The sequence below is a fragment of the Crotalus tigris genome, unplaced genomic scaffold (genome assembly GCF_016545835.1).
Source record: "Crotalus tigris isolate CLP2741 ecotype Arizona unplaced genomic scaffold, ASM1654583v1 scf7180000017607.2124824, whole genome shotgun sequence".
NCBI classification, from domain to species: Eukaryota; Metazoa; Chordata; class Lepidosauria; order Squamata; family Viperidae; genus Crotalus; species Crotalus tigris.
Window position 1 is genome coordinate 1,562,466 of NW_024096509.1, and position 21,284 is coordinate 1,583,749.

Below are 21,284 nucleotides of genomic sequence, written 5' to 3' on the forward strand. Positions count from 1 at the left end.
ATTTATATGATAAAAAATAATAATTGCAAAGCAGCAAGATAGGCTTGTTTGTATTAATTTGAAGAAGACCTTGATTGGACTTAAGTACTAGTCAGTATAGTTCCTCAAATGCATAGAATATATTGAATATAGGTAGAATAATGTAAGTTAATATTAAGCTTCAAAGTAATATAAATGGAAATGTGCCCAATTCTAACTATAATCAACGACTGATTTTCATATTACAGCTTGTCAATCCTATATTTACCATGCACACATAGAAGTCAAGCTACTTTCTGAGTCCACTAACTAGAGTGCCAGCAATTATCTCATAGGATTTTGCAGAACTGTCAAGAGAGGCCCATCCCATCAAAGTGTTCCTCAGATATGTTGGAACTGTATTCCCCCACTGTCCAGCCAGCATGACCAGTGAGATTTTCTTACTCTTTCTCTGGCTCCACTTAAGTGATCCTTTCTTAACATATTCTGTCATACAGCATCACAGTCTGGTTTAGAAGCATCACTGTTTCAGATAGGAAGGCAGTGCAGAGAGTGGTGAGGATCGCTGAAAAAATTATTGGCAGTTCCCTCCCTTCCATCCAGGACATAGCACATTGTCTGGGACACTACACGTCCTCTTCACAACCTGTTTTCCTTGTTACCTTCTGGGAGGAGGCTTTGTGGTATCCGAAGCAGAACATCCAGATTCAGTCACAGTTTTGTTCCATACAGTATTAACCTTGCGAACTCTCAAGCTTCCTCCTTCCGTTATGTATTCAAGATGGACAGTGATTAATATTGATATGTTACTTATATGTAAGGATGTAGGTCTATACATATGTTGCATATAGCATGTTTTAAATATGTGTTATGTATGTGTACACTTTGAGAGGAAGCAACTAAATTTCATTTTTAATGTGTGCCATTGTGCCCACAGGAAAAAATGACAATAAAGGTTATCTTTAAAAAACATATCATATTCTAGCAGCCATGAGGATGACTAATGCAGATTTACTGTTATTCCCTTGCTGAAAAATTACAGGTATAGGGAAACATATTGATTTTCAAAATTCAGAAGGAATCTGGCAGATATTTTGAGTTTTCAGGAATCTATGTCATATTAACCAATGATTCTGATTTGGGCATCACCAGCTTATTTTCTGTGGCACAGACTCAATAATTAAAGGGTTTGGGTAATTCTCATACTCCGGTTCCCTGCACTCTTGGTGAGGGAGAAAGATACGTGGGCCAAAAGCTGTCAAGACCATAGCAGGCTTCCTTTCTTCTTCAGCTGCTGCACTATTGAGGGTGTGTGTTCAACTAGAGCTTCTGTTTCAATTGCGTCAAAGCTTTCTGGTATTTGTCCTCAGGTGGAAAGCAGCCAGCAGGTCATCTTGCAAAAGAGGTGTTTACAAAGTGCCAGAAGGTCCAGTGTCACTCAAAATTTGGTTCCTAGCTTTAAATCAGAAGTGAAGGAAGAACCCTTTCATAGAAGACAGCAAGTTATTTTTAGAAAATATTTCAGGAGAGGCAATTCCCAGCCAGAATACGATTTTCTTTTCTAAAAAAAAAAAAACCAAAGAATTGACATTAAGCTTCTTTCTTAGATAATGTTTTATTTTCAGATCTGCATTACTGATAGAAGCCAGGCAAAGGCACCAAGATGCTAAATTCATTTCCTCTTATTCTGCAGAAAGTAGGTGGGGTAATAAAACAATTCAGGAAAAACTGAATATTAATTTGTGAAAGTACTGTTGATGAGACCCAACTGGGAAATGCAAGCAGTTTTAAATACTTGAGAAGCATCATCTTGAGGGTTTTGGATAGATTTGGAGAGGGCTGTGAGAATGGGTTGCATTCTTGCATCCTTTGGAAATCTCATTCTCCAAATCATGTAAAGTTTGCAGAGGGCTGTGAAGTGACTTCAGGAAAGAAGGCCTGGTGCAAAACATCTTAAGGTGAGAGGCACACAGCAGATTCTGGGGTGCCAGGATGCCAGAGGCAATTGCACAGTTTCTCAGTTTGTGCACCTTGGAGAACAGCACAAGGCAGCATTCCTAAGTGGCAGTGGTGCTCTATGGCTAAAGTTGAGGCTTGGGGGCAGTGGCCACGAGCTGAGACTGCTGAAGCTCTGGGCTTCTATTTCAGATTCATCCCAGTGCTGTGGCCAAGTGCTGCTCTGCAGGGTGGCCTAGATCAAGAGTGCGAAAAGCTGTGCACATTTCTCAGTGACTTCAGCCCTAGTGCTGCCTCTTCTTCAGTCCCAAGTCTGGCACTGTGGCCAAGTGCCACTATGCAGGGCAGCCTAGGTAGAGCAGAAAAAAGGGGTGGGAGGGGTTGAAGCATCTAAATTTTTATTACATGATGATGGGGGGGTGCTGCAACGGCCATAACTTCAGGCACAGGTCATAAGTCCCTTCGTTCAGCATCATCCTGCTTGCAAACAAATGGTCATAACTTGAAGATTACTTGTAGAATTACCATGCACGGTGTCACAGAATAACATACACAGTTATTATGATAATGGACTTCAAGTGGCTCTACTGTGCTAGACTTTAGTAGTTTTACAGCAGCATAATTTGCCATTTATTTTATTTATTTAATTATATTCTGCCTCTAAATAACTCAAAGTGGCTAACATATCTAATATTCCTCTCACCTCCTATCTTCCCAAAAACAACAACCCTGTCAGGTGAGTTGGCTGAAAGACAGTAGCTGGCCCAAAGTCACCTGACTAGCTTTCATGGCTTAAAGCAGGAATAGAGCTTAGGGTCTCTGGGTTTCTAGTCCTGTGCCTTAACCACTAGACCAGTGGTTCTCAACCTTTTTAATGCTGTGACCCCCAACCGGTCGTAAGTCGAGGACTACCCAACTGGTCGTAAGTTGAGGACTACCCAACCGGTCATAAGTCAAGGACTTTCCCTGCCCAGGAGCGCCACGCATGTGTGGTGCCGCCCCCTGCGCCGGCCGAGGCGTAGCTGGCAAGCGGCAGAGACGGCGCAGGCCGACCACCGGCTGGGCCACCAGCTGGCCCAGCCCAAGGGAGGTAAGGCACCTGCCGGGCCCCACACGTGCCAGCAACCCTCCCTGCACCCGCCAGCCTCCCACCTCCCACCCCTGGCCCTCTTTTATTTACATTTTTAGTAGTTGCTCAGCAGGGAGGGGTGGAAGATTCCAGACAGCTCGCCTTCGCTGCAGACAACTTGCAGCACCGTTTGCAGAATGGGACTTTTGGTGGGCTTAGCAGGGCAGAGACAGCCTGGACAATTCCTATTGGCTTTTGAAAGCCAATAGAATTAGACTCTATTCAAGAGAGTCTATTCTATTGGCTTTCAAAAGACAATAGAATAAAAGGGAGTAGCACAGCTAAGGAAAAGGGGGAAAAAATGGCGGACTGCGTTGTTTGGCGACCCCCGTGAAATGGTCGTTCGACCCCAAATGGGGTCCCGACCCACAGGTTGAGAACCACTGCACTAGACCAAAGTGGCTCTCTATAATGCTGAATGATAGTTGCAGAGAGTCAATATGATACTAACTCTCATTCAATTGACTTTTTATTTGGCTGAGGGAAGACACTTCCCACAATTACAAACACTACTTTCTTATTTATAACATAATAGCTGTATTTTATTTATTGTTCACATTTTTGACCCACCTGTCTCCCTCAGAGAGGGATCCTGAGCGATGTCCAATCAAATGTTAAATATAAAAATGGGATATAAAAATTAAAAATTTAGAAAATTTAAATTCAGGAGGCAATGGTGATTAAAAATTAATTTAAAAGGTGAAGGGAGGGGTCTCAGAGCACCAACCAGCCCCCTTCCCCACCCCCTTCGGCCTGACTGCCTGGTCCTCTGGGCTCACAAGGCCACAGAGCCATGTAGGAGTGAATAATAACTATATATTCATTAAATGTGTATGCTACTGGGTCTATTAAAATTATGGCTATCATACAATCCAAAATACAATACCATAACAATTGAGCCTAATAATAAATTATAATAAACATTTGATAAGCAAAAGTGAAAGCAAAAACAACAATAAATTACAGTAGTCAACACTAATTGGTTCATTTAAAGCAGTGTTTCTCAACCTTGACAATTTTAAGGCATGTGGACTTCAACTCCCAGAATTCCACAGCCAGAAATGCTGGCTGTGGAATTCTAGGAGTTGAAGACCACATGCCTTAAAATTGTCAAGGTTGAGAAACACTGATTTAAAGCCAATTATTAATGTCTTCTTTAAGTCTCGGAACTATTCCTCTGTGGTTTGAGAAGCAGAATGTGTGAAAACAAGGGAGACAAGAACAATAAATAAATGTTAGAAGAAAAAGTGTGCTGACAGGCCCAGCACATTGTATAAACCATGTCCCCTTTCTTGATCCTGACATCTTGATAGGTTTCCTGTGTCCTGCCCATAAGCCATTCTTTTTCCATCATAGACAGCTTCATACCGGCATCTCTCCTTTGCTCACTCTGTTTCTACAAGAAGATATGTCATAAAACAACTGTCTATATATTTGATTTCCTAGCTTTTCTAATATTGCTTGTCTGTTTTATAGAGATTTGCCAAAATGCTACTCTGTCATTTGTGATAGCATAATAGGCGTTAAAATCATTTGTGTGTCATCCCGTTGATTCTACACGGACAGGTTCAATCCTTTACCTAAACTGATGCCATAAACAGTGTTCTCTCTGTTTGAGACTTTCTTGTTGCTATTGGTTTCCCAAAATATTTACAAGCTAGTTCCTGAGATAACAGGTGATGAAATGTGCTTAGAAGGAGACATAAAAATTTCTGATATTCTCAACTTCTGAGAGATTCTAGAAATAGTTTCAGCAGCAGCTTGAGACCATTAATAAAGACAACATATTAAAACTGCATGAAAATTAAAACTATATTTTACTGACAATATTCTCTTTCTTTCTTTCTTTCTTTCTTTCTTTCTTTCTTTCTTTCTTTCTTTCTTTCTTTCTTTCTTTCTGGAATCCATGATTCAAGAAATATTGCTTTATGTTTTGAAAATTAATCTTTGTTGGAAAAGAGCGCAAAGGATGCATAGGTAATCATTTATTTATAAATATACAAAGAAAGCAGGCACTGTGGGTCTTTGCTGCTTGATGACTTCAAACATCAACACCCCTTTAGCTTGCATTCTCCATTATCTTCTGTCCTGTACATCATTTCTTATTTAGAAATACTTTTTAAATCTTAAAATAAGAGACAGGATCACACAGGGAAGCAAAGCGTGTTTGGCATCTCAGCCTATTGAAGTGACTCAGGATTGATCTCCAAACCACAGGATCTATGAAGGAAGCCTGGTGCTAGCACATCATCTCATTATCAGCCTTGCAATTTTTTAATTTCCATATAGCTGATTCTTTTCAGAATCTGTGGAGAGATAATATGCTGAAGCTTTAAACAGGAAGTTTACTTAGATGGAAACATTTTTGTATAATAAACAAGAAAAAAAAAGAAAATCTTCCAGAGAGCTAGGAGGGAATAAAGATTTGTTAGCAGCATATAGTATAGACAATTTCTAACAAAAATAATTGGCAGACAGCAGGCAAGTGTGTGGAGAAATAAAAAGAACTGCCAAGAAAAAAAGGATCATTTCAACGATGAACCTTAGTTTCCCCTTCTTGGACAAGGCAATATGATATTGGCCATATAGTTCCTGCAGCTAAGTCTTGATGTTCCATCAACAGGAATATCAACACCATGATTCTTTCCTTCTCTGTCTCCCAGTATGAAATCTACTCACCACTTTCTATAGTTCCCTGGAGTCATATTCTGTCAGGAACATTGAGGAAATCTGACACCAGAGAAGCTCTCAGACAACCAATGTAGAAGAGGACCAATCAGAATTAATTCTGGCCACTGAGCTCCCCTTAGACCTAGAGTCAATCCTTCTCGACATTGAAAAACACACATGCACACTTCCAAGCCAATCCATTGTGCAACTTTTTAGAAAAGCGTAGAGTGGATGCTGGTTAGTATTAATCTTTTTCAAGCCAAAAACAAACAAATCCGAACACTCTGATTTGGGGTTTTTAGATAAATGATTATAGCTCTTAATAGCTCTAGTTGCATGTACTTTTAGAGACTAGGACAAAATGTTGCATTCATCAGAGCTCCAATAAGGGCTGGTTTTAGGTAGTGGTCTTTCAACTGCTGTGAAAAAAATCAGATATTAAACAGGATCAATAGAAAATATAAAACAGAAGGATGTATTAAGACATTGGAAGGTCAATTTATTTGGATGAGTTTTATAGAATCAGTTCTGATGGGCTGCTGTTCAGTTTGTTATGCTTTAGTTATTTTGTACTGTCTTCTTAATTTACTGTTCCCTGCTCCAAATCTTCAGGATGAATTGTATTTATTGTTTAAAATAGTTATTTTTAAGTGTAGGGGATATATAGTCCTGGAGTTTTCCTCCATTCAGGCAGAAGGCCCTGTGGTGATACTGCAGGATCAGTGACTGCTGTGTTCAATTACTATGCTTTAACAACTTATTTAGGCCCTACCTGAGAAGCAGTGAAGTTCAAAATAGAATTACTGCAGGGTTTCAGATCTGCAGCTTCAAAAGTCTCCATCATGTGGATAGAGAAGAAATAAGAGATTACTTACCCACAACTATAATTCTCAGAGTGGCATTTTTACATTCACACATCTATTTTAAAGCTTAGTATGACCTACAACTGAAAGAAGAGCAAGACAGAAAGTTTAGAATACCTTTAAGCATCTGAGGTAAGAGGAATATAAGGTGAATTTAACTCCCACATCACTTTCAATGAATCTGTAGGAGACTGAATCCCTTCCTTTATCAAGGGCATCTGATGACATTTGCCTTGCACTGTTATAAATATCTTTTGCGAAAGTAGGCTTACTTTCCCACACATTCAAGCTTATCCTTGGACATTTATTTCAGTTAAGTTTTTCCCATAGCAATTGCATTCATGCAGCACAATCTTGGTTTATATTAATTTTGTGGTTTAAAGTGTTATGCAAACCCAGTGCAGCATGTTCTATAAACCCCCCAAAACAATTAATTCAGTAATGAATTTAAGACATTGTATGAACATAGCCAATACTTTTCCTCTCCTTAACTAACTGAAGTATTGGTTTTATTGCCATATCTGCTCATATGGGGTGGGTCTTATCATGAGAGAGAAGGCAAAGCAGATTCAAATTCCCAAAATCTGTCCAGTATCGTATTCCAAACTGGTCAATTAGATGCAACTGGGACACCCATAAACAAGATATGAATGCATTATTGCTCTCATTTGTATTTGCCAGTGGCTGCATTCCCACATTTATCTTGATTCCTGAATTAACATATTTTCTAACTTTGTTCAAGGCATTGACCCCTGGACTAACCAATGTAAACTACCACAACTAAATATTTAACTAAAATGTTTCAGTAAGGGGTGTGAGACAGTCAGTTTAGTGTGGTGATCGAAGCACCAGATTTGAAAGGGATAGCATAAGTTCTAATCCCATCTTAGGCCGAAAGTCACTTGAGTGACTTTGAGCCAGTGACTCTCTTTCAACTCTTGGAAGGGAGCAATGGCAAACCACTTCTAGGAAACCTTGCCAAGGAAACTGCAGGGACTTTTCTAGGCAGTTTCCAGAAGTCAAGACTGACTCAAAGGGACACACACACACAGTGATTTTAGAGTTGTTATGTACTGTATACTTATAAGAGATCTATAATTGGCCCATAAAACCTACTGAGATATATGAGTCCATTCATTGTAACATAATGTTGAAAATAGGTCACTCTGAGTTTTTTTTAATCAAGGTTTAAAAAATCCCAGCTGATTATGTGTAATGTTAGCCACTGTGGTTTGCAAAACATAGTGCTAAGCATATCCTGGGAACCTGACTGTGATTATCTCATACAATATTTTAAAGCAGGGATGTCAAACTTGCAACGTTACATGACATGTTGTGACATATTGTGACTTTTTTGCCATTGCCGGCAATGGGGTGGGTGCAGTTTCGCTATTATGCATCCGGCCCATGGACCGGCAGTTTGACACCCCTGCTTTAAAGCAACCACTCTTTAGAGGGATGTGTGAATCTTAGCCTAGTGCATTGACTAATTGCCTATGACCTCTGCTAGGATGTTAAGCATACTTTCTCAATCTAGACTTCACCAGAATATGTAGAACTATAATTAATACAACAGGAACTCCCAGTGTATCATGTGATCAAAATTTGGACATTTAGTAACTGACTCATAATTATGATGGTTGCAGAGTCCTGGGGACCTGTGATCATCTTTTGTGACCTGACAAGCAAAGTCAATGGAGAAGCCCGATTTACTTAACAACTGTGTTAATCAACTTTAAAACTGCATTGATTAACTTCACAACTGTGACAAGAAAAATTATAAAATGAGGCAAAACTCACTAAACAACTATCTTAGCAATGTAAATCTTGGGCTCAATTGTGGTTGTAAGTCCAGGATAACCTGCATTTGTAACAAAACTTGTAAAATGTTCCCACAACTCCCTTTATTATTCAATTTTCCTTTGAGTATTTTTTTTCTTAATTGGAAAAAAAAGAACATTTGTTTTTCACACACAGTTCAGCAGCCAGCTCCTCCAAGATCAGCGGCCATTTATTCCTACAGGTGTTAGATGAACACATAAAGATCTATTATTTTAATTCGCTACAAGATCATGCTCTCCTGAGAAATAAATGATTCAAATAGCAGAAGATGCTTTCTAATAGCAATCAAGAAAATGAGGAAGTTACTTGAGAAAAAAAGCAATCCTAGAATAGAATAGAATAGAATAGAATAGAATAGAATAGAATAGAATAGAATAGAATAGAATAGAATAGACCTTGGAGGTCTAATCCAGCCCCCTGCTCAAGCAGGAGAAACTTATACCATCTCAGACAGGTGATTGTCCAGTCTCTTCTTGAAAATTTCCAGTGATGGAGCATCCGCAATTTCTGGGAGTAAGCTGTTCCACTGGTTGATTGTCCTCACTCTCAGGAAGTTTCTCCTTAACTCCAGGTTGCTTCTCTCTTTGATCAGTTTCCAACCATTGTTTCTCATTCTTCCTTCTGGTGCTCTGGTGAACAACCTGGCCCCCTCTTCCTTGTGGCAGCCCTCACATACTGGAATACTGCTATCATGTCTCCCCTATTTCTTCTTTTTCTTTAGACTAGCCAAACCCAAATTCTACAGCTGTTCTTCGTATGTTTTGGTCTTCAGGCCTTTGATCATCTTAGTTGCTCTTCTCTGAATTTTTTCCAAACTCTCAACATCTTTTTTGTGATATGGTGACCAAAATTGGCTGCAGTATTCGAGGTGTGGTCTTACTAAGGGTTTATAAAGTGGTACTAATACTTCACATGATCTTGATTGTTTGTTTATACAACAAACAATTTATTGCCTGTTTATACAACCCAGGATTGTATTAGCTTTTTTGGTTGCTGCTGCACACTGCTGGCTCATAGTTAAGTGATCGTCCACTAGGACTCCAAGGTCTGTCTCACGATTACTGTTTTTAAGGCCAATCTGTATTTGTCCTTTGTTTTTTCCTGCCTAAGTGTAAGACTTTGCTTTTCGCCACATTGAAATTCATTTTGTTGGATAGGACCCATTGTTCAAGTTTGTCAAGATCTTTTTGGATCCCGAGTTTCTCTTCCGGGGTGTTGGCTACTCCTGTCAGTTTGGTGTCATCTGTGAATTTGATGAGTTCCCGTTCAATTCCCTCGTCTAAGTCATTTATGAAGATGTTGAAGAGTACTGGGCCTAAGACGGAATCTTGTGGTACCCCACTGCTTACTTCTCTCCATGTGGATGTAGTGCCCTTGAGGACTACTCATTGAGTATAGTTTGTTAGCCAGCTCCAGATCCATCTGGTGGTGATGTTGTCTATTCCACCTTTTTCTAGCTTACCAAGGAGTAGGTTGTGGTCCACTTTGTCAAATGCCTTACTGAAATCTAGGTATATTACGTCCACTGAGTTTTCCTGGTCTACTAGTTTGGTCACTATCAAAGAATGAGATAAGATTGGTTTGGCATGATCTGTTTTATACAAATTCGTGCTGGCTGCTAGTTATGACTGTTTGCTTCTAGTTGTTTGTATATTTGTTTTTTGATTATCTTTTCTAGGCTCTTCCCAGGTATTGATATTAAACTGATTGTTCTGTAGTTTCCTGAGTCTGTTTTTTTCCTTTTCTTGAAGATGGGAACATCAGCCCTTTTCCAGTCCTCCAGGATTTGTGAAAGATGTTGTGCAACAGTTCTGAGATAACATCTGCCAGCTCTTTCAGAACTCTGGGATGTAATCTGGTGATTTATATCCTCTGGAGGCAGAGCCCTCCAAAAATTCCAAGAAGAAATGCTGTTTTTACAGTTTCTATAGAGTATACACTGGTGTATCTCTTCAGAAGTTATTGTAATAATTGAGACTTAATTCCAAATAAGTATATGCAGAGGAATCCAAGTGCCTGTGTATGTAAGGACTGAATTAGATATAAAGGTTTCCAGGAAGATCTAATGATTTTGTGATGAGCTGCCTTCAGAAGTTGAAACCCAACCCAAAATATTCAGTTTCTCACCAGCTTTCCTATCTAATATTGAATTACATTTTTTGTTTTCTTTCCACACATCATTCCAAACAGGGCTACTCTGATTTACAATTTCACCATTCTGACTATGCCATCAGCATTAGCCACAGCATTGTTCCTGGTATTCACTCCATTACATTCCTTCAATCTTTTTATTCTTCTTCCTGGTCTCTCCATCAAGGCCATTCCATGGTCACAGAGTATGTTCAGTCTAAATTTAAGTTTAATTAAATTTGCACCTCACTTGGCGCTTACCAGGTGTACTTTCTGTACAAATGGGGCATAGTATTCACTCCTTAGTGTAACTACGGGATCCCATGTCAAATTGTAGATCACATTGTGACCAGCTGTAAGCTGAGAGCATTTACCGATCCAGTATCTGATATAAATGATGCTGTGCGTCAATGGATAGATGACCTAGACACTGGTAATCGAATATAGATCTTTTTAACATTTATATTTTATTGTGTTTTTAATCTAGATAAAATGTTAATATATATTGCAAATCCAGGTATAATAAGCCATATGCTAAATAAAATAAATTCTGTGCAAAGAATTGGCCTGCTATTCTCTGAGTCCATCATCAGAAATGTTATCTTATACTGTACATAATTAAGGCCAATTATCTCTGAAGCATCTAAAATCTTTTAGGGCATTTAGAAATGTGATGGATAAATTTGTTTTTTGCACACTTTAGAGCCCAAATATTAGAGCTCAATATTACATGTTCAGATCAAATCAGATTATGCATCTCACTGAAAAACTTTGCAGCATGTCTGGGTGCATATATACAAAACAGTGAAACGTGGAAGCTTACCAATCAAAAACTAGATGGTATAACAGAGACACAATACAGACTTTCTATGTAAAAGTCACTGGATCCCAAGCCCAAAGACGACGACAACAACAACAACAACAACAATAATAATATCTTCAGGAGGAACCTAAGAAAGATCTATCTCTTAAGTTCCTGGAGAAATATAGTTGGTACATATTGAACAACTAATGTGACTCACTTTTGTGCAGTGAAACTCAAAATGTAAATTCATATCATCATTAAAGGCAACCAGGATGTAACCTTAAAGCCAAATAGGAATGAAAAGGAACTAAAGCTTTTGGAGTAGATTCTATTAATATATACTATAGTAACAATCTATGAACAATCTATAGTAACAATTTATGAACCAGTTGCATGCAGGAGAAACAGGTATCTGTTAAAGTCAAATGGCCATTAAATCTGAATGTATGTAAAATTTACTAGCTTTATCCAGATTTATTACTAAACAGTGAGGATTATCCATTGTTTGGAGAAATATTCCACATTCAGATTTTATCTGTTTCATCTAAAGTCCATTGACTGTGTTTACTTGTGCAAAATTGAGGTTCTAGTATATATTTCTTTAGAGTTAGGTTAACTGCTTATTCATCTGGTAGACTTTAATTAGTGACTGCCTTGGGCAATGACTGTTCAGTTACATGATGGAAAAGTAACTTTCCATTTCCAGTCCAGATTTTCCTAGTAAAGACATAAATTTCATAAAAAAGGAGAAAAACTGCAAGTCATCAGACTGTAGCCAGTGTATAGGCCAAATGTAATGTAAATGAAGACGCAATGTATTTGAGCTCAGATGATCATTTAATGCAGACTATACATTAGAACAGGGGTCTTCAAACTTGGCAACTTTTAAGACTTGTGACTTCAACTCCCAGAATTCCTCAGCCAGCCTTAGCAACTGACTCATATTTATGATGGTTGCAGTGTCCTGGGATCATGTAATCACTTTTTGTGACCTTCTGACAAGCAAAATCAATGAGGAACCCAGATTCAGCTAGCAACCGTGTTACTAACTTAACAACTCCAATGATTGACTTAATAATTGTGGCAAGAAAAGTCATAAAAAATGGGGCAAAACTCACTTAACAAATGTTTCACCTAGCAACATAAATTTTGGGCTCAATTGTGATAGTAATTTGAGACTACTTGTATTCTATTGATTAGCTGTTCTCATTCTTAGAAAATTTCTTCTTAGGTTTATCTCTCTTTAACAAGCTTTCTTGTCTTGTCCTCTGGTGCTTTGGAGAATGAGTCAATCCCCTCCTCTCTGTGAGAGCCCCTCAACTACTGGAGGACAGTTATCATGTCCCCCCTAATTCTTTTCTTCAATAGGCTAGACCAGTGTTTCCCAAACTTGACAATTTTAAGGCATGAGGACTTCAACTCCCAGAATTCCACAGCCAGCAACGCTGGCTGTGGAATTCTGGGAGTTGAAGTCCACATGCCTTAAAATTGTCAAGTTTGGGAAACACTGGGCTAGACATTACCTAGCTCCCTCAACCATTCATTATGCTTTTATACTATCATACAATAATCTTTCTAAAAGTCTGTGGTTATGGGTCCATTTTAGGAGAGAAAATGCTACTTTTAATAATTACTCCCTTATTTGTTTAAAAAAAAAATAGGAAACAAGATTCCATACAAATGTAAACACAAATCTTTAGTAACCCTGACATTTTTAAGAAACAGTACTTTAGAAATATTGTCTTCCTTTGTGTTTAAGGGTTGGGATACATTTATTCAAAAGTTACACCATTATTTTCAAAAGAATTTACATTACATCAGTTTTCTTTTAAACTGCAATTGTGTACATTAGGCTTATATATAATGTAAAACAGAGAAATATTAAAGAATACACAGCAGGAATATTGCTAACAAGATACACTCATTATCCATTAAAATAAGGGCTTCACATTTTCTTCAAACACATATCTACATATTGTACATTGGACATGATTTATACATGACTCAAATATTTTAGCTTCTATCCATTTTTTGTCTTCCTTAAGATATTATTATCCCTTCCAGTATTCACTTTATAAAACATGTTTACTATTTTCAGCAGTTTTTCCATAAAAGGATTTTCGTAAATTGTGATGCCTCGTTAACTTTTCAGGATCGAAAATATCAGCATCTGCAGTATATTTTCATTCTTTACTTTTAGTGAAGTCATACAATTTCCACTTCTGAGCAAAATGCAACACTTTCTTCCTCTGGTCTTCAAAGTTTTCTCGTAGTCCTTTCCTCCAAAGCCGTGGTTCCAGATCTAGCATGCCACCAATTATTTCCTTTCAAAAAAAGGAAAGAATATTATTTTTCTTTAAATAACCAGAAAAACCCACACCTGTTCGAACAAAGAGTGTCAAGCAGAAGAAAATCATTCTAGCTTTTCATGTTAAGAAGAGATGAGTCATCTAACTGGCTACCACATTAAAATGTTTTATGCATGCTAGATCTCCCAAAGGCCATGGGAAGTTGGGGGTGGAATATAGATTTGAACTAAAATAATTCCCAGTTCATCACCTGCAGAACTAGGTAACATACCTGGAGTTATTCTATGAATCTATTCCTGACGCTTGTAGGAATAGAATATATTAGCTTTTTTAAAAAAAATAACAAACCCATATTAAAAAAAATTTTTTAAGGAAATACTTAACAGTTTTCACTTTGCTCAATTGGTTTGCTCAATTGCTTTAACAACCAATTAAACCCCAGATACAAGAAACAATGTTTGTATCCTCAGGTAATTCTAAAGAATATAGTTATAAAACTGTGGGGTGTAATCCTCCTGGCCCATATATACAGCAAATATCTTAAATAAATACATAGGAAACACTAATCTTAAGAAACAGAAACTGAACATTTTAATACCTTTCCGAAGTAATGAGGGAACTTGAATTGATTTTCAATGACATGAGCGAAACCACCTTGGAGGCCAAAATCTACACAGAAGTAAGGCAAACCTTTTGGCACCTAAATACAAAAAAATAAAACAAAAATCAGACAGCGTATTAGTTATTTCATTCAAACATATTCAGTTCCAAATCCTTAAAATGTTTAAATTAATGGCTGGCTTATTTATTTATGTGATTTATACATGACTCAAATATCTTAGCTTCTATCCACTTTTTGTCTTCCTTAAGATATTATTATCCCTTCCAGTATTCACTTTATAAAACATGTTTACTATTTTCAGTAGGAGTTTTTCCATAAAAGGACTTTCGTAGATTGTGATGATTCGTTAACTTTTCAGGATCAGCATCTGCAGTATATTTTCATTCTTTACTTTTAGTGAAGTCATACAATTTCCACTTCTGAGCAAAATGCAACACTTTCTTCCTCTGGTCTTCAAAATTTTCTCGTAGTCCTTTTCTCCAAAGCCATTTCCAAAGTTCTAAAGTTTCCAAATTTATTCAAGCTAAATCCCAAATGGGCAGGGCTTTTTATGAGTTTGCATGGGATGCCAGAGAAACTTTGGTTTTTGTCCATAAAAACATAATTTGTCATATAAACATTTAAAATACTGTATATTTTTGGAATATTGTTTTTAAATGTTCTTTATTGCACATAGTGTTCTATATAGCTGTGTTTGGCCTGTATTCCAACTATTCTTTGATGGAGTCAGGTAAGCAAAAATGTTGGACTCTCTGATAAAACTTGTGAGTAGAAGGAGGTCAATGTAGGATAGAGATTCCAGCCTAGCTTGCTAAAGCTAAAATTTTTCACTGTGGGCTTGGTCTCCTTAACAATCCATGACAAATGGGAGACACGGTGGAAGAAACCCCCAGTGGGCAAATTGCTCCTACATGGTCTATCATCAGAGCTTTCATCAGACAAATTTTTAAAAAAGAAGCTGTCTAGAATTATAATATAAAAAAATTCCAGAGTATTTCAGAAAATGTTGGGAACCAACAGCAAATAAAAATTGATTAATTCTTGAGTACTTCTAAACCTCTACCTATTTCAAAAATACAGGATGTCTTATCTATGGCCATCCTGTATTCTCAAGCAGTGCAAACATCCAATATTTATTTTTAAAGCAGGCTTAATGATATCAATAATCTGGGGAGGGTGTTCTAAGAATTCATCAACACTTTTAAGCACACACTCCCATTGCTGTACAAACAAAAGACATGTGCTTCTATTTTAAAGCTATGTTAGCTAGACATGTTACCATGCCTTCATTTCTTTTCCAAACCTTGAGTTTAAATTTGCTTTGCAAAATTCACCTTCCCATAGTCAATTTAATGTTGAAGAATAACCAGAGAAAGTAAATGGTAATATCAAACAAAGAAAAAAGAAACACAAATGATTTTATGGTAGAAGCATTAACCCCTGAAATTTAGTTCTGCAACTATAAAATGAAATGAAGGTTGATACTTTACTTTTTATTCTGAAAATAAATGAGCCTACCATTACTACATGCTTTTATGATTTAAGAGGTTAAATAACCCATTACATAACTCACCCATTTTTCTTCTATATAAAGTCAAATAACACAGGAGAACGTGCCAATAAAAATATTTTTAAAAATTTGCAGTAGATAGGACTCTGTATACTAAACTGGGAATAAGTAACATTTTTGCCCATCTTAATCTTGTACCTTTAATTTCTGTGATATTATTAATTGCTCCTTTCCCAGCCTAAGGTTGCTTAGTATGAAAGATAACAATAGAAATAAAGATACACTGCAAAGGAAAACATCTCCAGTATTATTTTTAATGATGTTTAATGATGTTTTTGTGACCAACATAAAGTATTATAAAAATAAAATCAGCACAGGAAAAAAAAGATAAAAGGTATGCTGGAATGAGAGGAGAGCATTCTATGGCTTGTAACACAATGATTCAGGTGGCAACCTCATTAATTTGCCTGCTAATAAACCGGTGGCTTTTTGGCAGACCTGTCAGCTATGAGGGCTTGTTGTAAATAGGCAAGTTCTGCGCATGTAAAAGTATCCGTGACATGCTTCCAAAATTACAAAATGTTGTTTAATCCTGAACTAGAAAGTCTGCTCTTTGTATGATTTCGAATCTTCTATTTTCTCAAAACCTCAAGACCATTGTATAGGGAGAGAGGGAGAGAAAGAGAGGAAGGGAGGGAGGGGGGGAGAGAAAGAATATGACTGATTGATTTTGGAGACCTCTGAATATTTAGTTGCCCTGAAGAAGAACTATGAATTAGGAGCTACAGAAAGATAAATAATAGCTGCTAGGTCTGTACAAACACTGGATGAGACATTTCAATTGACAGATTGCCATGGATCTAGTAATTAGATTTCCCTACCTAGTGAACTCCCAACAATGAATTCCCAACATAGTGGTTTAGGTGTTTGGACTAGATTTATTTATCCAATTTCTACATTGCCCATCTCACCTAAATGACTTTGGACAGTTTACAAATAAAAAAACATATAGCAATGTAAAAACAGAATTAAAAACAGAGTAAAAAATGAATTAAAACCAAGTTAAAATTAGAGGTTATAGATTTAAAGGTTACAAAGTTAAAGAGGCTTTGAAAAGTTAAAGATTCAAGGCCAGCCTCCACCATGGAAGCTAAGTAAGTGACTTTGGGCTAATCATTATTTCTTGATCCCAAATACCTCACAGAGTAGCTATTTAGAAAATAAAAATGAAAGATGTTCTCTATATAAGCAGCACTGAACCCCCGGAAGAAAGGCAGGATAATAAAGTTAAATAAAATAGCCTCTCTTCCCAATTCTGCATCATAGCTCTTCTGAAGGAAACAAACCATACAGCTGAAAATTTCAGCTAGAAAATTTTAAATTATTTCAACATATAACATATAACCCAATTCAAGTTCCCATAAGCCATTGCATATAAATGCAAGCCATACATCTTTCTCTAAACTCTTAGTGAACTTAATGGGACTTGATAGAGTAATTACATATGTTAAGACACATGGAATTGAAACAGTGAAAATCTGCCAATAAAGCTGATACCTTCAAGAACTTACAAGATAATTAAAAAGTATTCCCACTAATATATCTCAGAGTTTCCTTGAAATATACAAGTTACTATGGTTAGATTTAGCCTTGGAATTCAGATATGTTTTTTTCATCAATTTAATTTAATGTATTTTTCTATGTAGTCTTTTTATATATATATAAAAACACAGTCTTTTAAAGCATTGCTCACATTCACATGTAGAAATCAGCTTTGCATGACAAGAGACGAGCCTGGAATACATACCGATTTACGAACATCTTTTGAACCTAGATTAATTAGCTTTTTATTCATGGCCCATTCTTCATCTGATTCCATTATAGCTTTCTGGAAAAAAAAATATTGCAAGAATATATAAAACTTTCACAAAATGGCAAAGTATGACATAAAGTAGAATTCTATTTGGACCTCTCCCAATTCCCCAAATTGCAATCAGAAGGGAGACTGCAAGTTCTTTTTTTTTTTTTCCCCTGTTCAATTGTGTCAGATTCTCAGAGACTACAGGTTTTTTAGCAAGGTTTTACAGAAGTGGTTTGCCACGGCCTCCTCCATAACAGTGCGAGAGAAAATAACTGGGCCAAGGTCACCCAGCTGGCTTTGTGCTGACAGTGTCCTAATTTCTAGCTTGATACCTTAACCACTACACCAAACTGGCTCTCAGAAATTTCATTTGTACATATTAAATATATAATTCAATTTATGTATTAGATTAAAGCATAATGAAGACTGATGTAGTAATAACTTTACTCTGTACTTTTCTCTTTTTATTTTACAGTTTCAGAACTGCATTTTAACTTTAATCTGACATAAATGGTTTCAAAATAAGGTTCACTTTATGGAATTATAAATGCTATTGATCCTTAGTAATTGTGACAATTATGTGAACTCTACTTATGTGTATGCACACTCACACTCACCACTACTATCATCTCAAAAAAAAAAAAAGTAAATTCAGGCCAAAGAATCATAACATCAGTAAAAGCTCCCATATTTACTAATATCTTTACATGCAGTTTAAACTGCTTCAAAATGCACAGTATATAAAGACATTGTGGGTTTAACATGGCTGTTTGAACAAACATAACCAAAGCAACCATCTTTAAAAAAAATTGGTTTCCATTTTAAAACATCCTATATTTCACTTCTGCTGGTGGGTCTCATTCATGAAAAAAAAGTTTGCTTTTCATCTTTGTCCTGGGCAGTGGACCAAAGCAGATAATACCAACTCCACAGCTAGTTCAATATGACTATTTCCAGGTAGTGGCATACTTTAAAAATACTATATTGCCAAAAGAAAATGCTAATTATCATCAGCGAGCCATAATCTTTTTGCTGGTAGAAGGTCTTGTAAAAAATAAATAAATACAGTTTCTGGGAAGTACAATAAAGGGAAGTACAATAAAATGAGATATGCCTGTACTAGTTTTGGCTAACTTTCTTATAAAAACAAATCATTTAAGAACCTGAATACAATATTATCATGAGTAATTTCATACAATTCATTTTAGGGTTACTATTGCTTTAGCAGTAGGAGTGAGCTTAAATGGACTCCAGAAGATGGTAGAGGACAGAACGACCTGGAGGAACATTGTCCATGGGGTTGTGATGGGTCGGACACGACTTTGCAACTAACAACAACAACATTGCTTTAGGACTGAAAGAAAACTAAAGATGATAAAAAAAGATTACCTTGAAATAGATGGGAGCCATATCCCCCACTTCCTTTGGGAGAGGAATACATTCATATACCATGTGATATTGTTTGCTTATACTTAAATTTGTCTCCAAAAAGACACAATCTAGTTCTTCATCTTCAAACATCTTTACCAAGGTTTTTCTGAATACCTGGTACAAGAAAAAGTGGGATGGAGGGGAGGAAGCGTGTGAGAGAGAAGAAAACAACAGTTTCCAACCTTAACATTTTTAGGCAATGTGACTCTGCAAATGTCTGCAGTGAACTGAGAAGTCTTACGCTTTTCATAGGTTCATCTTGTTGCATGCAAAATAAGATATAATGAACTGATAATTGAACATAATGGATAATTTTAAATATTTATACAATATACAGAATGTCAAGAGGATCTTCTTGCGGATTTCCTTGATGCAGAGGGACTTCTTATATGTCAAAGGAAAGCCATACTGCAGTTCATTTATTGGGTAACATAAATGAAGGTAGAAACAACAGGAGGTCCTTTTAGGCACATTTATACAGAGGTTAATTTCTTGTCTTATACTGACTCCAAATGCCACCATTCTTCCACTCTGCCTTCCATTTACATAATTTGTCAAAATGTGATATTTTCATCAGACTTTATTGACCTTTAAGTGCAATAATAAAACTTCCTTAAAGAAAAGCAATCATCTTTCATTCATCTCTGTTCGGCAGACATTTATCCAACCTGTTAATTGTAACAGACTTGACCTTTGTTCACGTTCACTCATTCTCCTACATAGGATGGGATGTCACAAATCATTATGGCAGGGGTAGGCAACCCAAAACACTCAAAGAGCCACTTGAACCCGTTTCCCACCAAAAACAAAACACCGGGAGCCGCAAAACCCTTTTGATATCTAAAATGAAGATAACACTGCATATATCCTTTTTTATCTTTATTATAGGTGTGTGTGTGTGTGTGTGTGTGTGTGTGTGTGTGAGAGAGAGAGAGAGAGAGAGAGAGAGAGTGTGTTTGTGTATGTGTGTGTGTATACACACACACACACACACACACACATTAAAAATAAAAGTAAAAATATGACTCTTGGGAATATCCATACTATTAAAACAATGCTCACCGAGAGAATGCTTTAAGAGAATAAAATTACATACACACATAGGTAAAAAAAGGATATATGCAGTGTTATCTTCATTTTAGATGTCAAAAGGATCTCTCTCTCTCTGTCTCTCTCCCTCCCTCCCTCTCTGCCCTTGGTCTGCCACTCCTCTTCCCCCACTCTCTTTCTTTCTCTCTCTTTCCTCTCTCTCTCCCCCTCCCTCTCTCTCTCTCTCTTTCTCTCTCTCTCTTTCTCCCCCCCCCCCATCTGCTGCTCACCTGGCAAGCTTCAAGTTGTTCTCCAACAATCTCAGGGTAGGCAACCTCGTCTCTTTTATGACTCATGGACTTCAACTCCCAGAATTCCTGAGTCAGCCTAGCTGGGCTAGCTAGCTCTCTCCTGCCCTTCCTGCTTCCTGCAGAGACGCAACAAAGGGAGGAGCTCCGCCCAGTAAGCTTTTCAGCTCCTCGGAGAACAATGTGAGTGCACTCTCTTTTACACATACACACACACACACACACACACACACACACACACACACACACACAGAAGCAAGGAAGCGCAATTGCCTCTCTCTGTCTCTGTCTCTCTCTGCAAAGGCAGAGGAGGCAGGGAGCCACAGGGGAAGGCTCAAAGAGCCGCATGCGGCTCCGGAGCCGCAGGTTGCCGACCTGTGCATTATGGAGAGAATCAGTTTGTATCTGCCCTGGTGTTTGGAAACTGGGACTTTTTAGAAATAAATGGAAAAGGCGGAAATCACAGTCCAGATTTCCAGTAAATGAAAGATGAGTCTATAATCCAAACTTGAAATGTTGTAATAATATTCAGTAAAGAAGATGAAAGTGCTGAGAACTTGAGGTCTTCAAAATAATAACCATAAGTCTGTATCTGCTTGAATCACTGGCCAATTGTACAGCATCATATATTATAAAACTCACATTTCATAATATAAATAAGCCAAGTAAGATGAGGAAACGTACTATACTAACTCATGAAATACAGTTTCAAACTTTATTATTTAATTATAAAAGTAACTATTTATTGTGTAATACCAGATATGCAATGAGACGCAAATGAAACTTTTCGTACTTGCTGCTTAGGCCAAAACATCAATACAGAATAAAAGAAAAAATGAA

At 37.1% G+C, this 21,284-nt stretch overlaps 1 protein-coding gene across 1 annotated transcript in view; it reads right to left on the bottom strand.

Annotated features, from left to right (window-relative positions):
• Positions 1-13,051: 13,051 nt before the first annotated feature.
• Positions 13,052-21,284, bottom strand: part of CWF19L2 (CWF19 like cell cycle control factor 2) — a 98,777-nt gene continuing 90,544 nt past the window's right edge. Inside the window, exons 15-18 of the mRNA XM_039322126.1 lie at positions 19,066-19,221; positions 17,623-17,703; positions 14,282-14,383; positions 13,052-13,698 (exon numbers count right to left, since the gene is read on the bottom strand). Coding sequence (XP_039178060.1) covers positions 13,558-13,698; positions 14,282-14,383; positions 17,623-17,703; positions 19,066-19,221 — 480 coding nt within the window. The 3' untranslated portion in view covers positions 13,052-13,557. The remainder of the gene's footprint in view (positions 13,699-14,281; positions 14,384-17,622; positions 17,704-19,065; positions 19,222-21,284) is intronic.